The sequence below is a fragment of the Thermobia domestica genome, chromosome 2 (assembly GCF_964235325.1).
Source record: "Thermobia domestica chromosome 2, izTheDome1.hap1.1, whole genome shotgun sequence".
In the NCBI taxonomy this organism is placed as follows: domain Eukaryota; kingdom Metazoa; phylum Arthropoda; class Insecta; order Zygentoma; family Lepismatidae; genus Thermobia; species Thermobia domestica.
Window position 1 is genome coordinate 259,601,105 of NC_137455.1, and position 20,805 is coordinate 259,621,909.

Below are 20,805 nucleotides of genomic sequence, written 5' to 3' on the forward strand. Positions count from 1 at the left end.
AATCAGTAATGCTATCGCGATTGAAAAAAATTATATCCTACCATAATGTGATTTCAACTTCTCAATATGGTTTTCAAAAAAACAGATCAATCAATACTGTACTGTTTACCTCATTACAGAGATTTCTAATATTCTTGAAAAGAAAAAATACGTAGTAGGCTTATTTGCCGATTTTTCTAAAGTTTTGATAGTGTATAACATTCTCTTCTATTGAACAAACTTCAGAAGACGGCATTAGAGGTATAGTGCATAAATGGTTTTCCTCGTACTTGACGAACAGAAAATAGGTAGTTCAAAGAAGTAAAACAGTTAGCAATATAGAAGTCGCATTTTCCTCCAAAACCGCTGCTATCTCCGCAGATGTTTCTCAAGGCTCAATTCTTGGGCGAGTTCATTTTTTGCTGTGCATAAACGATCTTGTTCAATTTACAATAAACAACAGACTGACATGGGATGAACTTATTGTTGATCTAAATAAAAGATTAAACACTGTTTTGTGATTTATAGACTGGTTCTGTTTCAAAACAAACTTCACTTTCATTATATTATGCTAGCTCCAGTTTTTATTAAGTTTTGGAATTATTTTCTAGGAAGCATTCTATAGTGCTACTGTTTTTCCCTTAACGAATTAAAGCATTTTTATTCACGTAAATGTACATTCATACGACACTCGATAAAAGAATAACATATACACGTTGTATCAAAATTATGTCTGTACTAAGAAAAGTGCTTTTATTATGTCCAATAAATTATACAATAAGATTTAGACTCACTTTAAGGTTATTCAAACCTTACCAATATTCATAAAAGTTATTCAAATTTTTGAGTCACAAAGTGTAGTAAAATGTTAATGAATATTTAACTGACACTACGTAAAGTTACTCAAATATCTCAATATTAATGGCAATTCCTATGTACTGGTCTCTGACCGCTTACGTACGAAATTGGATAAATAAATTGAAACTGAAATGGAAGTTATTGATGTCTTGATGTGCAACTGACAATAATTAATATGAAAGACTGCTATTCTGAATAGTTTTAATAAAATATGACTAGAAGAGTCACGCTGCACCCTTCCCAGATGCATGTCCACTGTGTGGATAAATTATTTTTAAAAAAAATGCGTAGAATATGTTATACTTACTTAAACAGAGCATCAGAAGATTCTCTTGTAGTCTCTTGGTTCACATTCTCCTTTCCTACTGTAAAAGAAAGGGTATACGAGAATATGAATAAATATGATAAAACATTTTAAACTGAGTATTAACAACAAAAATATTCAACAAATAGTATCACTATTATTGCATATAGGTCACTTGCTGAGAGCTGATAACCTTTAATGCACTTTTGTTCATCAGGAACCTCTTACTTTTTAATGTAAGAATTGCCCATTTCAACATCGTCAATCAATTAGAATTTTTTCCCCTCATTTATCTTATATTATATCCGTAACTAGCATCAATTACTCGATTCGTTGGGTTAAATAAAGAAAAAAATAGTAATATGATCCGTTGGCCAGTCACTTTTTACTATTACTAAAGCGCTCTCTGATATAGATTATTTTCGATGATTTTTATATTTCTCTCCTTTCCTCCTTCGCAATGTTGTGTGGCTGAATTTAGATTTAAACGGCATTGGAAGTGTCACTGTTCATCATATTGACCCCGGAAACTGGATTCGGCACTAATATCGATCATTTTCGATAATTTTTATGTATTTCCCTTTCCCCTACCCTGTGTTGCGGGGCACGGCATCGGAAATCTCATTGGTCATCCCAATGACCCCGAAAACTATTAATTCGACACTGATATCGGCCATTTTCGATCATTTTTATATATCCCCTTCCTCCCTCACCCCATCTCCCAAGCTACAGGGCTGAATTTGGATTTAAAGGGCATCAGAAGTGTCACTGTTCATCTCAGCGACCCCGAAAACTGTGGATTCGGCACTAATATCGGTCACTTTCCATGATTTTATATATTTCCCCCTCCCCATATTACGAGGCACGGCATCAGAAGTGTCACTGTTCATGTCAGTGACCACGAAAACCATGGATTCGACACTGATAATGGTCATTTTCGATATATATATATATATATATATATATATATATATATATATATATATATATATATATATATCTTTTCACCCCCTTCCCCAAATTACAAGGCTTAATTTGGACGTGAACCGGATCGGAAGTGTCACTGTTCAACTCAGCGACTCCGGAAACTATGGAGTCGACACAATATTCGTCATTTTCGCCCCAAGCTGCGAGGCTGAATTTGAATTTAACCCTTTCGGCATCCGGGGTTTTTGGGGTATTTTTTAGACTTTTAGTCAAGCAGCTACTGCATCGTCACTATTTATCCTAGGATCATAGTTCATACCTCATTCTCTTCAGAATGGAGCTGGTTTTCAAATGGTACCACTTGCATTCTCATACCATATACCAGGAGAGGGAAAAGTAATGTCATAGGGAAAATTTCGGAGGGAATTTTTTTTCACATTTTGGGCCTCTCTGGAACGGCCCTGTGTAAACGTAGAGATCTCAAACAAATCTGATAAATAGTACTTGGTAGACTGAATGTGTGTGCCAAATTTCAAGTTTCTATCTTGAATACTAAGGGCGGGAGAAATTTTATCAAGAATCTCCACAACGCTCCAAATTACCACAAAACACCATGATCTCAGGTAAAAAATTTCCTGAGATCTCTATTTACCCTAGGACTATAATCCGCCAATCATTCTCTTCAGAATAGAATTGCCTTTCAGACGGTATGACTCACGTGTCTCCATCATGTATCTAAGGCGTAAAATCCCGAAGAAAGGGATATTTTGATAAAAATATCCTTTTTTTAAAACTTTTTACCCATCTGGATACCCCTTGTTTTAACGCAGAAATCTAAAAAAAAATCTGGTAAATACTACTCGGTGGACTGAATGTTTGCAAAATTTCAATCTTCTACGTGCAAAAATAAGCCCGACAAAAAATAATGAACAATAAAATAATAAAAATAATAAAAGAAAATATATATTTTAGAATTACGACGTCATCACCTCCTATGTCTCGACGCAGGAAGGTGTCAAACCATACGTAAGGTCTTCTACAATGCCCCTGGACTTGAAAAACAAAACAAAAACAAAAAAAAAAAAAAAAAAAAAACGGACGAAAAAGTTTAAACAGGAGAGTTATAACGCAATGTACCATGAAACACCCGTATGGTACAAATTGTACCATCGGATATCCAAAGGGTTAAACAGCTTCGGAAATCTCAGCGACCCCGAAAACTATAGATCAGACACAAAAATCAGTCATTTTCGATCATTTGTAAATGTCTCTCTCCCTTCCCTCCTTTAAGTTGCACCGTGAAAGTGATATGACAAAAAAACATCTCAGGTCCGAACATCATCTATGCTAAAAATTTGAATGAGATCTGTCGGGTGGTTCAAAAATGATGAAGTCACAAAGACAGTTACTTTCATTTATATAGGCCAACATAGACAGGTTTCACTGTATATATATATATATATATATATATATATATATATATATATATATATATATATATATATATATATATACAGTGAAACCTGTCTATGTTGGCCACCGTCGGTTCCATCGAAAAGTGGCCAACTTATAGAAAATAAGTGTGATTTGTGTATTTTTAGAATAGGATTTCTAGTATTACTTGATTGTAAAATTTTAATAAGCAGTGGCACGACAGCTACTTAGAGTAATCATAAAAAGTACAGTACTAGATAATGTTACTATAGTATGTTTAATATATGTGCATACCTTTCTCTTCCTGAAAACTAGTCTGGTATATTGGATTATTCGGATTGAAAACACAATAACAAACAACTATGAAATAGAAGCGGATATACGCAGTTATTGAAATTGATTATAACTGCGTACATCACGCGCACACTGAGTTATTCAGATAGAAAACAAGAAAAGCTAAGGTATAAATTGAGAAAATCATATGCAATTTTTATGACTTTTTTTTCGGTTGTTACTGAATGGTGGTTCATTCTAGACGTATTTGTTTTATTCTTTGTGGCAGATACGCACATTTAATATTGTAGTTAACTACCTCTTGTTAATGAGCCATAAGTGTTTCCCTCGGAGCAAAAGAAGTTTTGAGAAAATCTTGAGGGAATTCATATCTCAAAAACTCCGCTATCTTGACAAGCCAACAGGTGCCAATAGTTGACAATTAAGATGGTTAGTTTTAACCTTGAGAATTTTCCGGAATTACTAACGCTCCCCACTGATGAAAGGAGCCGATATAGCTAATGGTTTTACCAAAACAGACAGGGTAAACAAATACATACAACCATTTCCTGAATTTCTGTACGTGCCTTTTCTTATTCACATCTTCCTTCACCACCCCTTTATGAGGGTAGTCTTCTGGCCATTGACCTCCAAGAGCAAATCGAGGGAATCTTTGCTTCTTTTCTCCAGTCACAAATACAGAACATCTGCTTCTCATGTGGGAATTTGAAAAATAACAAAACTGTATTTTGCGTGGCCAAGATACGCAGGTAAATTTATCATTATCATCATAGGGCAACGTTGCTTCAGTGTGGCCAAGTTCCAAGATAGACAGGTGGCCAACTTATAGAGTAGTAAGTAACGAATGTCTTATGGGAAAATGCAGGTTCAAAACGAACTAGGCCAAGATAAGCAGGTGGCCAACTTATAGAGGTGGCCAAGTTGACAGGTTTCACTGTATATATATATATATCCCCTCTCCCCCTCGCCTAAGTTGCATCGTCAAAGTAAAATGATAAAAATCGTCCGAGGCCCGAACCTCATCTATGTTGAAAATTTGATTGAGATAAGGCATTTTTTCTCAAATAACGTCTTCACTAATTACTAATTGATGTGATGGAATGCACGTCTACTAATTATATATATAAATCGTAAAGCGCTCAAAAGACAAAATCTTCGAATAGTTTCTGCGAAAATCTGTACTTTTTATCTCTTCCTCGGCTCATCTGAACAAAAGTTGCTGCTACATAAAGTAAGTAATGTATAAAGTTCTTTGTTTGTCCATCCTGTAGAGTAAAAGCGATGGAAAAAGAAAAAATCCAAGTATTAAATTATAAACTCGTACCATCTACGGCATGAACAAACAAAGAACTTCATACATCATATTTCTTATCCAGCAGCAAGTGTTCTTCGCATGCACCAAGGAAGAGGTGACAATACTATACACAAATCTTGTCTTTTGAATATTTCAAAGTATGATTTTTTTTTTTTTTAACAGTTAATATTTTGATTATCTTGCTTCCTCTTTCTTTCACTAACTCTAAGGTATCTCTCCAATTTCTTCATTTGTTCTCTCATATTATCAATTAAATACAAGTACTTGAAATATTGCACGCATGAAATATGGAACCTACTGTTGTAATCCTTCACCTTTTTTAAGTTTTTGATCCTGTCTCGTTTCGCTTACAATATTTCATACGATATAGAAACGCATTTCTTAATTCCTTTCTCACTGCTTTTTCTTTCATTTCGTATGTTACTACAGATGTTTTCAAATTCGCCCTCTGGTAACATAAACACTTTACTGTCTTCGCCCTCAACGTATAGACTACGAGATCCGTTATGTTCTTGTAACTCCTAAATATACCTACTTAAAACTCTATTTCTATTACTATCTTCCCATTCTTAATTTCTACTATTAACAAACAATATGAGCAGTAAATTCATATGCCTAAAGCTTGTTCGAGTTACATGTCAAGGTGATTCAGGACCGAATGTTATAAACACAGAATGCGATAAGGAATGTAATTCTAAACAAAAAATTTACCATACTCATGTGTTCTATATCTAATAGTTTTCGCGTGAGGGGCAGTTGAACTTTTTGATTATTTGTAACTCAACAACATGCATTAAAATACGTAGAGGACATGTATATCTTTCTGGCATATATTATCACTACAATTGAGTCTTCAGTAGTTTGCTGTTTAACCTTCCAGGAAAAGAAAACAGTGTCTAGCGTTTTCGGCTACTTTTGTCCAATGAATCTCCGAAAAAATGAATGTCTACTTCTAAACATACACAGTGCCTCTGGCCGAGAATACTTTCCCATCTCCAGGCATGGTTTGCTCTGTGTGTGTAGTTCTCGGATAGATAATACATTTTTCTTGGATCATTTTAGTTAATTCGGACGCCAATAGGTCGGAAACTATCCAACGTAAAGAGGGCGGGTAATAAATTCACTGAAGAAGTTATACCTGTTCTATTGAATTTTGCATGTTTCACAATCCTACCGTGCACGCGCAAGGGATTTCCCAAAGAAACGTAGAGAGTCCCGGATAATCTGCCAAATGAAAATTGGTCTAAATGGATATGAATTGATAGGGTTTCTACCAGGTAACAATAATTCGTTTGTATTAAGTCGATATCTGGAACAAATACAAAATGGCGGGCACCTTCATGCTCGTTGTGTGTGGTTGTATAACCTCTACCAGGTTATAGAAGGATTTTTTGTGGAGACACTGTATATTTCGTCAAGACAGTGATCATTATTTTCGATTTATACTTTATTCTGCAACGCACATAAGTTCTTTCTTTGGTGGGAATTGCTTCTATCCCACACAATTGGACAAAGAAGTCTTTCATCGTTTTTTCATATATATATTTAAAACATTGCTTTTGCTGAGAACATTTCAGTTAGTGACTAACCATTTCAGTGTTTCTCCCTGACTTATTATATGCACAGTATATATTCTGCAGTTATTTGAAACTGAATTAAGTGCTTTCTTTAATCGCTTATGGAAACATTACAATAGATTAGAGAAATACGGGCTGACCAGATGTCCCAGTAGCCAAAGTGGCACCAGCCTCACAGTTTTCGTAGTTCGTTATCTGTACTTTCTCACGCCAAAGTTATCGCAGTGTCTAGTGCATTATGGGCAGTTGACTAAAATTAACAGAAATTGTTTTCTATATTCTGTTTGTATGTGCATACAGGTGAGTTAACTGAGTGATTTTTGAAATGAACTGCCAACACTTTTCTGTTGACCATTGCAATCCGTAGCTTGAGCTTGGATGCTCGAGGAGTTTGACTCCAGGTCTGGAAGATGTAACCACGCATCTCGCGTTGAACTTCAAACATAAGTTGCGTTAAGGGGCATAAGCTATTTAGCCGGTGAAGGACGATTTCTTACGGCTAGCCCCAATCAGTGAAATCCCAGGTCCTCAGATCTTGTGCGTTTAAAATATTATATACGCGCCCTCCAATATCTGTATTCCATTGTGGAGATCTTCTTTTGTGTGTTTGCTGAAGATTCACCTTTACGCTGCAGGACTGTTCAGCGTAACAACTGGATTCATCGTGGGACGATCCAGACAACTTTCCCCCAGTGCTACCCCCCAAGTGTGTCAAGGGTGTGAGAGAAGAATGTGTAGTGATATCTGAATCTTAATCATATATATATATATATATATATATATATATATATATATATATATATATAAGGGCTATATTACCCGAAAGAGGCAAAACGTAATTTCAGCGGCAAAATTTATTAGTGTCCAGTGTTGTGTTCATTCCTCTTCGCTATTTCTTTTTCAAAATAGTGTTCTAATAAATAAGTATAGTGTCATTTAATTCAGTGTGTTTTCGTTGTTTGTATGAGTGATGTTTGTGTGCGTTATGGTCTGGATGACCGTCTGATCGTCCGTGAGGTTTTCGAGACGAGACACCCGAACCTCTCGGCGCCTAATGCTCATCTCATTATTGAGACCGACGAGCTTTTTTGGGAAACAGTTTGTAACCTTTCTTGGAGAGGTCTTCGTCGTCCTGTCCAGGTAAGTAAAGTATCAGGAGTATACTTATTGGTAATACCACGAGCCAAGGACAGCGAACAGAACTACAGGCGGTTATAAATAAATAGCTGCCCGAACATGGACCACGAACTGAGGACGGTTACAAATAAATGACGCCCGAACTACCGACCCGAATCGAGACCGTTGGTGCTCGAATATACATATAAGATTAATATTTTAATATATCATTTCTCTTTCAGCTTAGTACCAGTAATCTGAAAAAAAAAAATCTTTTTCAGGTGATTTTAATAATATGTTTTAGTGATAGCTTATTCTATCCTAATTGTACGTTTTGTTTTATTCTTGTTGAAGATGGCATACAACGAAGCAGATTTGTTTACTAAGATAGCTTCAGTTTTTCAAATTCATCTTGCTAGATTAGAGAAAGAAATGAAAGAGAGCCGTGCTGAGTTTAAAGAGAATGTCGATAGATATATAAATCGAAATAAAGAGAATATTGAAGATTTAAAAAAGGAAAATAAAGAAAACCTAGCTAGATTAGAAAAAGAGCTAAAGTGCGGATTAGGTCAAAAGATAGACGGTTTACGGAACGTGTTTCGTGAAAATAGTCAGCAAACGGAAACTGCTGAAAACAAAATACCGGAATGTAAACCCCAAGTACAGTCAGATGTTCCTACTGGATACGAAACACCGGAATTTGAACCTCAGTTAGTGACTGATATTCCTAGCGTAAACAAAACATTGGAATTGGAACCTGAGCTAGAGACTAACATCGCTAATGAAAAGGAAACACAGGAATCTGAACTCCAACCAGAGACAGGTAGTCTAAACCAACCTCGTAACAAATCTGATAACGATTTTATCTATTCAGAATCTAGTAACGCCGCTTGTAGTAGAAGTAGTAATCCACGTAGACGACAGAGGTCGTAAGCGCATCCACGAACATATAGAAGCGATAGAAATCCACGAACATATAATTGTAGACGACAGAGGTCGTAAGCGCATAAAAACAGCTGTCACAAACCACAGAGAGAAAAAGCGTAAACGAGGTTACAGTTATAGCAGTAGGCAAGGATACGAAGACCAGATGTTAAACAATACAAAATTTAAAGGGAATCAGAACCAAGAGCGCATACGAAAGAATAACAAATACAAAAGAAGTCGTAAATCACGGCCACGTAACCTAAGTTATCACATACTAGACAGGAACCGCAATTTGTGTGACATTAAGCATAGATTTGTACGGAGAGGTAACCATCGTAGAAATAGACAAACAAACCGTAATTATCAAAGCAGAAACAGTAATCATAAAAAAAAAGTAACCAAGACTTTGTGTGTTGATACAATTTTTTCCCCTAGTGGAGAAGTCAACTTGTCAAACTCCGAAAACGACAAGTCCGATGAGAATAATTCAACTCCTTTACAGGTTAATAACTTATCAACCACCCGTTTGCTATCTCTTTATTTAGGAGATCCTTGGTTACATTATTACTTCAATTCAACATATTGGGAGCCTACGTGTATCCCATTAATCGCACCTAACCTTACCGGTGGACTACAATTACGTAGAAGCTATACAGAGAGCAGGAATTGAAACAGATGTTAAGTGAGGTTCACTTCATTAAAAAAAAAAAAAAAAAAATCCTACACTGATACGAATTTTCTTTCAGGAAAGCAACGCATTTCTTTTAATCTTTCTTTCAACTTTTAAGTGATAGATATTCATTCATTTTTCTTCCTTTTTGCTTTTAGTTTTTGATAGAACACCTGGATACGAAAAGAAGAACTACGCATTTCTCTCAAACTTATTTTTGCTTCTAGCTTTTAACTGTTCGGCAATGAGCAGATAACACGTTTTTCTTTCTTTATTTTGATAAGATAGTCGCTGCATTCTCGACCACCTGTGCTTATGGTTACGAATGACGAACGGCATACAGCTGATTCTTTTCCGCTTTTGGTCTTTACTCCGTGTCGCGCCTCACAATTGAATACTAATGTTGCAAACCTTATCACTGACTTACTATTAGTTTAATGTCATTAATTTTTTCTTGTTTTCATTTCAGATGTTTGAATTTAGATCTTTTAGTAAATAATTAACGTATCACATACGTAGGGGAATTGCATTTTAAAAGCAATTTGAAATCTTGGCGCGATTTCCGTATCCCCAGCCAGTGGCAAGATGTTTTGGCGTTATAATATATATTTTTATTGTATTTTAAATTTTAAATCCCTTTTTAGGATCCCTTCCCACTTTCGAAATTCTTAAATACGTTATTACGTGTTATTTACAATTCATGTTTGGTTTTCTTTTTAGAATTTTTTCCAAAAATATCGAGATGTGCAGGATCAGAATATTTTAGTTGTTACTAATATATATGTATATAGCTGTATGTTTATAATTAAAATTTAGTATGTAATCATATACGTAGGGGAATTGCATTTTAAAAGCAATGTGAAATCTTGGCGCGATTTCCGTATCCCCAGCTAGTGGGAAGATATTTTAGCGTTATAATATATTTCTATTGTGTTTTATTAAAAAAAAATCTTTTTAGAATCCCTTCCCACTTTCCAAATTCTTAAACATGTTATCATACGTATGACTCACAATTAGTTTGATTTCCTTTTAAGAAAAGTAGAATGTATAGATAAGAAAATTTTAGTTGTTGATTACATATCCCGTATATATTTCTGTATTTGTAAATGAAACTTAGTATGTAATCTCATGCGTAGAATATGAAACTTTACACTTATAATCAATGTTAAATTTATTTTTCAGTGTTAATCTTAGATTTTCGTTTTCATTTTGAAGTGTTTACTGTAATTTGATTGAACCTCATTTACGTCATTTACCCGATTTTGACTTATTTGAATTTCCAGGATGTGACATGATATATTCGTTCGAAGAAAAAAGTTTAGAACGGAAAGTAGGCTAAGCCTTAAACAAGTGATAACAGACATTTCCTTGTTGGTAATAGTGTGTGTAGGAATGTCGTGTGAATAGTATAATTCTCCGAACGAAAGCAGTAATCTTTTTATTGTAGAAGGAACTATATGAACAGATATTCTGATGGTGAACGGTCGTTTTTCCCCTCATATTAATATGTATGCGGAAATATGTTTAACTTCTATATTTTCTTGTAATTTCTAATTAACATTTTTTTTCGTCTTCTCTAGACCACTGAACGACCGTAGGGGAACTTCTTCGGGTAGGATATTTTATGGGGATAAATATAAATATTTTTTTTTCAGGGAGGCAATATTTCCTGGAATTGCAGATCTGTAGCAAAAATGGATGTGGCTAATCCATTGGATATTCCATAGCTAACTGTATTTTCGTCATCAATCGCAAAATATAGTTTTCATTTCTCTTCTTCCTTTATGGTATCCGTAACTAAGTATGCGTATTCTTAGGTTAAATATTTTGAGTATATTTTATTGTCTAGTAATATTCTAGTGAATATTTTAATGTTTATGAATCGTAACTATATTGTGTACTTGTATGCTAATGAGTTGTAATGTTTATTTTTCATGTTAATTTTGAGAAAATTGTATTTTAGTTCCAGTATGTCCTAGAAACTATTCGAATTTGATATAGATCCCGAATAATAAATTTATTTTCTTTCCAACAGCATGAAGCCATAATGTTTTATGAAAATGACTTTGTCAATTATTTCGTATGCTCGATGACTGAATTTTAATGTGTTAATAAGACCATTTTGAATATTTGTAGCGAAGATGCCTAAGGAAGCTTGTTACAGCTGTTTTGTAGGGAATTTTATCTTGATGTTTCAGACCGACCAGAGAGTTGTAATGTCGTTGACTATATTCTTGTTTGTATCTCATGTTTTTCTTTTAATAGGTCTCATGTATTTTGTCTTATAGAGACATATCTTTACGATGCTACGAGAGCATTTGTATTTTGTGTGTTTACACATTTTTTCCAGGTGGATGATGTACGTTATGTTCCAGGGAACATACCTGTATTTTACTGAATATTAGTGTTGATATTTCAGTTATGTATAGAAACATTTTGTAAGTGCCTATGGTTGCAGGCCTTCTTCGTTTCTAATTTTGCCTCGCAGGTGTCGATGGCATATTTTGTGTGTAAGTACGTGTAGTATTACACATTTTTCCCACCTATGGTTTTGGTCAATTCATGGCATAATGACCATTTATTTTCAGGAATGTTTGGACTAGTGAGTCAACTTCCTTGATTCAGACCTTTGAAAAACTTGGATCAACACTGTATAGTTTTCAACGCTTTATTAATAAATTTTTTGCAGATAATACCCATATGTTCTGGTAACCCTACAATGTTTACGTTTATGGAAGTGAACAACAACCATTATTTTAGGCTTAAGCTAATAATAACTTTGTTTCAGAATAAAATCATTTGTTGTATTGAGCATTATCGAACTAAAGTCTCGATGAGCAGATGGCATTTGATCTTATAGCGTGCCGAATTTTCTTCATACATGTCAACGAAATCACGATCTTTTCTTTGATATGCAGAATCATGCTTATTTCTTGGAATTACTATGAACGTCAATTTTGACACTTAAGTTTATTTTTTTTATTTTTGAAAAACGATTTTTCGTTTTCTTCTGCCAAACAACACGAGGCACAGTTTAAAAAAAAAAAAAAAAGGACATACAGGTGAAAATCTTATTTTGTTTACATATTGTCAGTTTAACATGTCTTTACATTTCCATTCATTTTACTTTTTTAATGATTTTCATATTTTTCAAATATATTAGAGTGATATCGAAACTTTAACAATAATTTTAATATTTTAGTACCTTTAACATGTTTTGCTATTTGCTTATTCATTCATATTTTGATATTTTAAATACAGATATCAGTATATTTAAAAAAGAAGACATTTAAAAAGTTTTTATTGAGATATTTGATAATTCTTTAAGTCGATGTTTTCATGAATAGTTATTGAGTGTATATCTTTATTTCATATTACACAAAATAAAGTGATCGAAACGGAACACTTAAACATTTTACGAAAAGTATTGGTGTGTTTAAAAATATATATATATATATATATATATATTACTGTTAAAAAAAGTAAGAATTTTAATAGCCCTATAAACGCTTTCTGCGAACTTAAAAAAAAAAGTTATCATACAGGTGTTGTAACCGTACTTCGTTTCTCACACAAGTGTTAAAAAAAAAATCTCCCCTTCTCCCCTCATCAACTCATCGTTGGAGAATCATGGAGGATACTCACACAGGAAGACAGCATGGTTTCAACATGTGAAGAAACGGAAGATAAGGAAACCCAACTGCACCAATTGTTCAAGAGGATCTTATTACTTCATGGAACACTTGGATTGGACATTGCTCATGCAGGAACCTCATCATGTTGTAGTGAGTGGACTAGTTATTTAACTATTTTAAATAGCCCTTTTTTCAGGTGAAAAACCATTCGTCGTTTATACACGTAAGTCTCACACCATATGACAGTGTTGCCAACTAACTTATTTTAAATTTTCAGGTGAAAAACCTAATTTTATTCATACCTCGTCAGACGGCCAAGGGTTTTCAACCTGTCTACGTGTGCACTTGACAGGTCGTTCCACTTTCGGACACCATATATAACCGCTACCAGGTTATAGAAGGATTTTTTGTGGACACTCTGTATATTTCGTCAAGACAGTGATCATTATTTTCGATTTATACTTTATTCTGCAACGTACATAAGTTCTTTCTTTGGTGGGAATTGCTTCTTTCCCACACAATTGTGTTGCAATTTTGATTTTAACATAAATTCAACATTGTACAAAACTGTTTTATTTTTACGCCTTCGAGTGGTTTTGTTAACATATCAGCTATCATTACATCATTTGGACAATATTGGAATTTTACCTCTTGTTTACATTCCAAATCACGAATAAAATGAAATTTTATCTCCATGTGCTTGGTTCTGGGATTTATTTTGTCACTACTTATTAGTTTTAGACAGCTTTGATTATCCTCATTAATTACAATTGGTTCACAAAAGCTTTCATGCAAATCACTCAACAGATTTTTAAGCCATTTTGCCTCCTGACAAGCTTCAGACATTGCAACATATTCTGCTTCAGTAGATGACAAGGTAACACATGACTGTTTACGACTTGCCCAACTAATAATACCTCCAGCATATTTAAAAATATAACCACTGCTTGATTTTCTGTCAGTTAAATCGCCTGCCCAATTTGCATCTACAAACCCTATTAGTTTGCTGTTACATTCTTTCTTATTACCCAACTGCAATTTGTAACATTTGGTCCCTTTCAAGTATCTGAGAATTCTTTTTACTTCAACCCAATCTGATTGAGAAGGATTATTAGTTTTTCTACTTAATATGGAAACACTGGCAGCAATATCTGGCCTACTATTATTGCTTATATACAGTAATGCGCCAATAGCCTTTTGATACAAACTTGCATCAACTTTACTTAATGATTCTACACATGAGACATTTCTAATGTAACCAGGATCTAATGGAAATTTTGACGTTTTTGCATTTTCTAGCCTAAATCTTTTTAACACTTTATCGATGTAACTTTCTTGCGAAATGACAAAATATCCATCAACATTTCTGCTGATTTCGAGCCCTAAGTACCTGCTCAAATCGCCAAGACAATGAATCTGAAACTCTTTTGCAAGCAACTGCTGTGTTTCATCAATAATCCTATTATCGGTACAAGCTATAACTACATCATCAACATATATTAACACATACACATGAGTATTATTTACTTCCTTAGAATATAAACAAGGATCTGACTTTCCCCTCCTGAACCAATTATTTACAAGGAAATCATTTATCTTTTTATTCCAAGATCGAGCAGCCTGTTTAAGACCATATATGCTCTTCTTCAACTTACATACAAGGTTTTCTTTACCTGGTTGCTCAAAACCTTCAGGTTGTTTCATGTAAATTTCTTCTTGTAAGTCCCCATACAAAAAAGCTGTCTTTATGTCATAATGTTTCACTTCCATATTTCTTTTTCCTGCTACAGTAAGTAACACACGCAAAGTTGTTTGTTTAACAACCGGTGCAAAAACCTCATCATAGTCTTCCCCCAAGACTTGATAAAACCCCTGCGCAACAAGTCTAGCCTTATACTGTGAACCTTTGCCGTCAGTATTTTCTTTTGTTTTATAAACCCATTTGCTACCTAGTGCTGTCTTTCCTTCTGGTAATTTCACCAAATCCCAAGTTTGATTTCTGTGCATAGAACTAATCTCTTCTTTCATTGCCATCTTCCAGTTTTCTTTGTCCGGTCTACTCATAGCTTCCTGAAAGTTTCTTGGTTCTTCTTGTGTCATTACCACCACCTTCTCTGCATACCTGGCAGGTAGTTTTCCTTTGGTTGAACGCGATGATCTTCTCACTGTCTCTGCTTCTAAATTGTTACCGGTAAAAATTTCATCTTGAGCTCTTTCTCCATGGTAGCTACGGGTACTTTCTGAGGTTTCCAGAGTTTCACATGCTTCACCGTTATTTAAACTTAACGGTATAAGGTCATCATCTTCGTCTTGTAATACTGCATCCTCTTTGGGAAGATTTTGTGTGTCTAAGACAGTACGATCTTCACAGGTTGGTACTTCATGCGATACATTCTCAACAAAATGACAGTCCCTACTTATCACTACTTTGTTTGTAGTGACATCTAGTAGCCTGTACCCTTTTGTGTTTTCCTCATACCCAACTAAAATTAGTTTTCTTGCCTTGACATCTAACTTTGAGCTTTACTGATTAGGGATCATCGCATATGCAATACATCCAAAAACCTTTATGTGTCCAAGATATGGTTTCTTGCCGTACCATTTTTTATATGGTGTCACCTCACACGCTCTAGTGGGAAGACGATTTTGAAGATAGTTTGCTGTTAGTACAGCTTCACCCCAAAATTTATTTTCCATGCCCGCATCAATTAGCATACACCGTGCCATTTCTGTAATGCTTCGATTCTTTCTTTCCGCTACACCATTCTGTTCGGGAGTGTACGGTACCGTTTTTTGGTGAATTATGCCCTTCTGCTTAAGAAATGCCCGTAAACTAGTCGATGTATATTCGCCGCCATTATCTGTACGTAGCACTTTTGGCCTCTTCTGAAAATAGTTTTCGGTGAATTGCACATATTCTTTCAACTTTTCTTCAACCTCACTTTTGTTTTTCAGTAAATAAATAACAGTATACCTACTACAATCATCAATAAATGTTAAAATATACCTGTTTCCCCTTGGAGTTGGTGTTTGCATAGGCCCACAAACATCAGAATGTACCAAATCTAAAATTTCTTTGGCCCTATAGCTGCTTTCCGAAAATGGCTTTCTTGTCATTTTTCCTTGTACACAAACATCACATATCTTTTTAGTATCACATTGCTTTAATACTACCCCACAAACTAAGTCATCTTTAACCATGTTTTCAAGTACCTTTGGACTTCTGTGTCCTAACCTACTATGCCACACATGAATACAATTGTTTATTTCTCCTTGAGTACCCTTTAAAGCTTGTGTATCATTACTGTACTCTTGTTTACAAACATCTAGTTTGTACAAAGAACCGTTTTCTGTAGCACTAGCGATCATGCTGCCATTTTTCTTAATATGACATTTTTCCCCCGAAAAATATATATCAAAACCCTTTTTTGTTAGTTGATTCACAGATAAGAGACTACCATCTAATTCTGGCACATACAAAACATCCTTTACTACAACATTACATTTTCCATTTTTAGTTACTTCATTTTTGCACAGTAAAACACCTTCCCCAATACCCTTGGCTACTAACATTCGACCGTCTGCCAAGTAAATTTTACTTTCAACATTATAGTTTAATGTTTTGAAAAATTGTTCATCATTTGTCATGTGACAAGTAGCAGCAGAATCTACATACCATTCACCTACATTTACTTCCCTTGCACTAGTCTTAAAACATACATATGCATCTTCACCTTCTTGTGTTTCTTGTGAACAATGCGTTTCTACAATCACTTCACTAGCACTTTGCACTTTGTTTGCCCTTGAAAAATTTTTCTTTTTACTACCGGTAGCTTTAAATTTTGCACAATCACGTTTGAAATGACCTGGTTTTTTACACCAGAAACACACACTTTTCTCTTCTTTTCCTTGCACTTTCTTCTTTGAGTCCACCTTCATGGCACTTTCTTCATTCCTGTTGTGCCCTTGCACTTCCTTTCGCCTCTTGTACTCGTCTATGAGCTTTCCTTTGACTAATTCTAGTGTTAGCTCGTTCTCCGGACGTGTTTCCAATGCTGTTATCAAAGTTTCATAGCTGTCCGGTAAACTGCATAATAGCATCGCCACTACCAAATGATCGGCCAATGTCTCTCCTAGTCCGGTAAGCTGATCCACGATGTTTAACATACTATTAATATGTTTTTCCATGTCACCATTTTCTTCTAACTGCATACGACACAGTCTTTTCAGCAAAAACACCTTCTTTGTCAAAGTCGATTTTTCATGATATGACTTTAAGGCTTCCCAGTAGTCCTTTGCACTTTCCTGTCGCCGTAAATGAACTAACTGATTATCTTCAACTAGCAGTCCGATCGTTGCCCTAGCTTTCCCATCCTTCTTGCACCATTCTGCATCAGGAGATTCCGGTTTTGGCTTTTGTACGACATCCCACAGTTCTTCTTTCATGAGAAGCAACTGCATTTTATTTTTCCAAACACTGTAATTGCTATTGTTTAACTTTGGAAACAAAATTTTTGCTGTGTCCGCCATCTCGTACAAGTCTTGCGCCAATGAGAAAAAAACGATCGATCCTAATGACTGCGAGACATCAAAATCACAAATACAATTTTAACAGTTTTAAACCACTTCATTTACATTGTTCTCGTCTTCACCGACATTTCACTGGGTTTAAATACTTATCTCTCTGGGCCCATAACCACTGTTCTGATTTGTATAATGACACACAAGAATTAAACCACAGAACCTTTATTGTTAACCATAATTTTGTGCAAGTCAGGTGCAAGTGCAATATCGATCACAAAATACAAACTTCTACTACTCACAGCACTGTTGCCATAACATGTATTTTTGAAAAACCCAACTTACAATACCAACAAATTGGACAAAGAAGTCTTTCATCGTTTTTTCATATATATATTTAAAACATTGCTTTTGCTGAGAACATTTCAGTTAGTGACTAACCATTTCAGTGTTTCTCCCTGACTTATTATATGCACAGTATATATTCTGCAGTTATTTGGAACTGAATTAAGTGCTTTCTTTAATCGCTTATGGAAACATTACAATAGATTAGAGAAATACGGGCTGACCAGATGTCCCAGTAGCCAAAGTGGCACCAGCCTCACAGTTTTCGTAGTTCGTTATCTGTACTTTCTCACGCCAAAGTTATCGCAGTGTCTAGTGCATTATGGGCAGTTGACTAAAATTAACAGAAATTGTTTTCTATATTCTGTTTGTATGTGCATACAGGTGAGTTAACTGAGTGATTTTTGAAATGAACTGCCAACACTTTTCTGTTGACCATTGCAATCCGTAGCTTGAGCTTGGATGCTCGAGGAGTTTGACTCCAGGTCTGGAAGATGTAACCACGCATCTCGCGTTGAACTTCAAACATAAGTTGTGTTAAGGGGCATAAGCTATTTAGCCGGTGAAGGACGATTTCTTACGGCTAGCCCCAATCAGTGAAATCCCAGGTCCTCAGACCTTGTGCGTTTAAAATGTTATATACGCGCCCTCCAATATCTGTATTCCATTGTGGAGATCTTCTTTTGTGTGTTTGCTGAAGATTCACCTTTACGCTGCAGGACTGTTCAGCGTAACAACTGGATTCATCGTGGGACGATCCAGACAACTTTCCCCCAGTGCTACCCCCCAAGTGTGTCAAGGGTGTGAGAGAAGAATTTGTAGTGATATCTGAATCTTAATCATATATTTATATATATATATAAAGGGCTATATTACCCGAAAGGGGAAAAACGTAATTTCAACGGCAAAATTTATTAGTGTCCAGTGTTGTGTTCATTCCTCTTCGCTATTTCTTTTTCAAAATAGTGTTCTAATAAATAAGTATAGTGTCATTTAATTCAGTGTGTTTTCGTTGTTTGTATGAGTGATGTCTGTGTGCGTTATGGTCTGGATGACCGTCTGATCGTCCGTGAGGTTTTCGAGACGAGACACCCGAACCTCTCGGCGCCTAATGCTCATCTCATTATTGAGACCGACGAGCATTTTTGGGAAACAGTTTGTAACCTTTCTTGGAGAGGTCTTCGTCGTCCTGTCCAGGTAAGTAAAGTATCAGGAGTATACTTACTGGTAATACCACGAGCCAAGGACAGCGAACAGAAGACCTCTCCAAGAAAGGTTACAAACTGTTTTCCAAAAAAAGCTCGTCGGTCTCAATAATGAGATGAGCATTAGGCGCCGAGAGGTTCGGGTGTCTCGTCTCGAAAACCTCACGGACGATCAGACGGTCATCCAGACCATAACGCACACAAACATCACTCATACAAACAACGAAAACACACTGAATTAAATGACACTATACTTATTTATTAGAACACTATTTTGAAAAAGAAATAGCGAAGAGGAATGAACACAACACTGGACACTAATAAATTTTGCCGCTGAAATTACGTTTTGCCCCTTTCGGGTAATATAGCCCTTTATATATATATATAAATATATGATTAAGATTCAGATATCACTACAAATTCTTCTCTCACACCCTTGACACACTTGGGGGGTAGCACTGGGGGAAAGTTGTCTGGATCGTCCCACGATGAATCCAGTTGTTACGCTGAACAGTCCTGCAGCGTAAAGGTGAATCTTCAGCAAACACACAAAAGAAGATCTCCACAATGGAATACAGATATTGGAGGGCGCGTATATAACATTTTAAACGCACAAGATCTGAGGACCTGGGATTTCACTGATTGGGGCTAGCCGTAAGAAATCGTCCTTCACCGGCTAAATAGCTTATGCCCCTTAACACAACTTATGTTTGAAGTTCAACGCGAGATGCGTGGTTACATCTTCCAGACCTGGAGTCAAACTCCTCGAGCATCCAAGCTCAAGCTACGGATTGCAATGGTCAACAGAAAAGTGTTGGCAGTTCATTTCAAAAATCACTCAGTTAACTCACCTGTATGCACATACAAACAGAATATAGAAAACAATTTCTGTTAATTTTAGTCAACTGCCCATAATGCACTAGACACTGCGATAACTTTGGCGTGAGAAAGTACAGATAACGAACTACGAAAACTGTGAGGCTGGTGCCACTTTGGCTACTGGGACATCTGGTCAGCCCGTATTTATATAATCTATTGTAATGTTTCCATAAGCGATTAAAGAAAGCACTTAATTCAGTTCCAAATAACTGCAGAATTTATACTGTGCATATAATAAGTCAGGGAGAAACACTGAAATGGTTAGTCACTAACTGAAATGTTCTCAGCAAAAGCAATGTTTTAAATATATATATGAAAAAACGATGAAAGACTTCTTTGTCCAATTCTGTGGGAAAGAAGCAATTCCCACCAAAGAAAGAACTTATGTGCGTTGCAGAATAAAGTATAAATCGAAAATAATGATCACTGTCTTGACGAAATATAGAGAGTGTCCACAAAAAATCCTTCTATAACCTGGTAGCGGTTATGGTTGCATAATCGCCAGGTACGGATGCTGGCCAACAGTGACGTTCTGAGTATTAAGTATAGCGAATTTATACTCAAATGCTCTAGAAAGACTTCTGGAATGTTGGTAGAGCACAACAGATGAAGCAGGGTGATTCACATGTGTGAAAACACTTAACGAAAAATGTCCAGAAATGCACTCATACTCAGTAAACGTGAGTTCAAAGCGTCGGAAATGTAAGGATTAGCGTCAAGAACATGAAAACCATTGCCAATTCACCAATAATATTTCATCAATCCGATGCAATGTGATCTGCACGGTTGCATACCAATAAGGATGCAACAACTGAGGCG

The 20,805-nt window shown here is 35.6% G+C and overlaps 1 protein-coding gene across 1 annotated transcript in view; it reads right to left on the reverse strand.

The window, feature by feature from the left end:
• The window catches only part of LOC145679404 (uncharacterized), an 82,333-nt gene that overhangs the window by 38,160 nt on the left and 23,368 nt on the right, over window positions 1-20,805 (reverse strand). Inside the window, exon 5 of the mRNA XM_081749986.1 lies at window positions 1,145-1,202. Coding sequence (XP_081606112.1) covers window positions 1,145-1,202 — 58 coding nt within the window. The remainder of the gene's footprint in view (window positions 1-1,144; window positions 1,203-20,805) is intronic.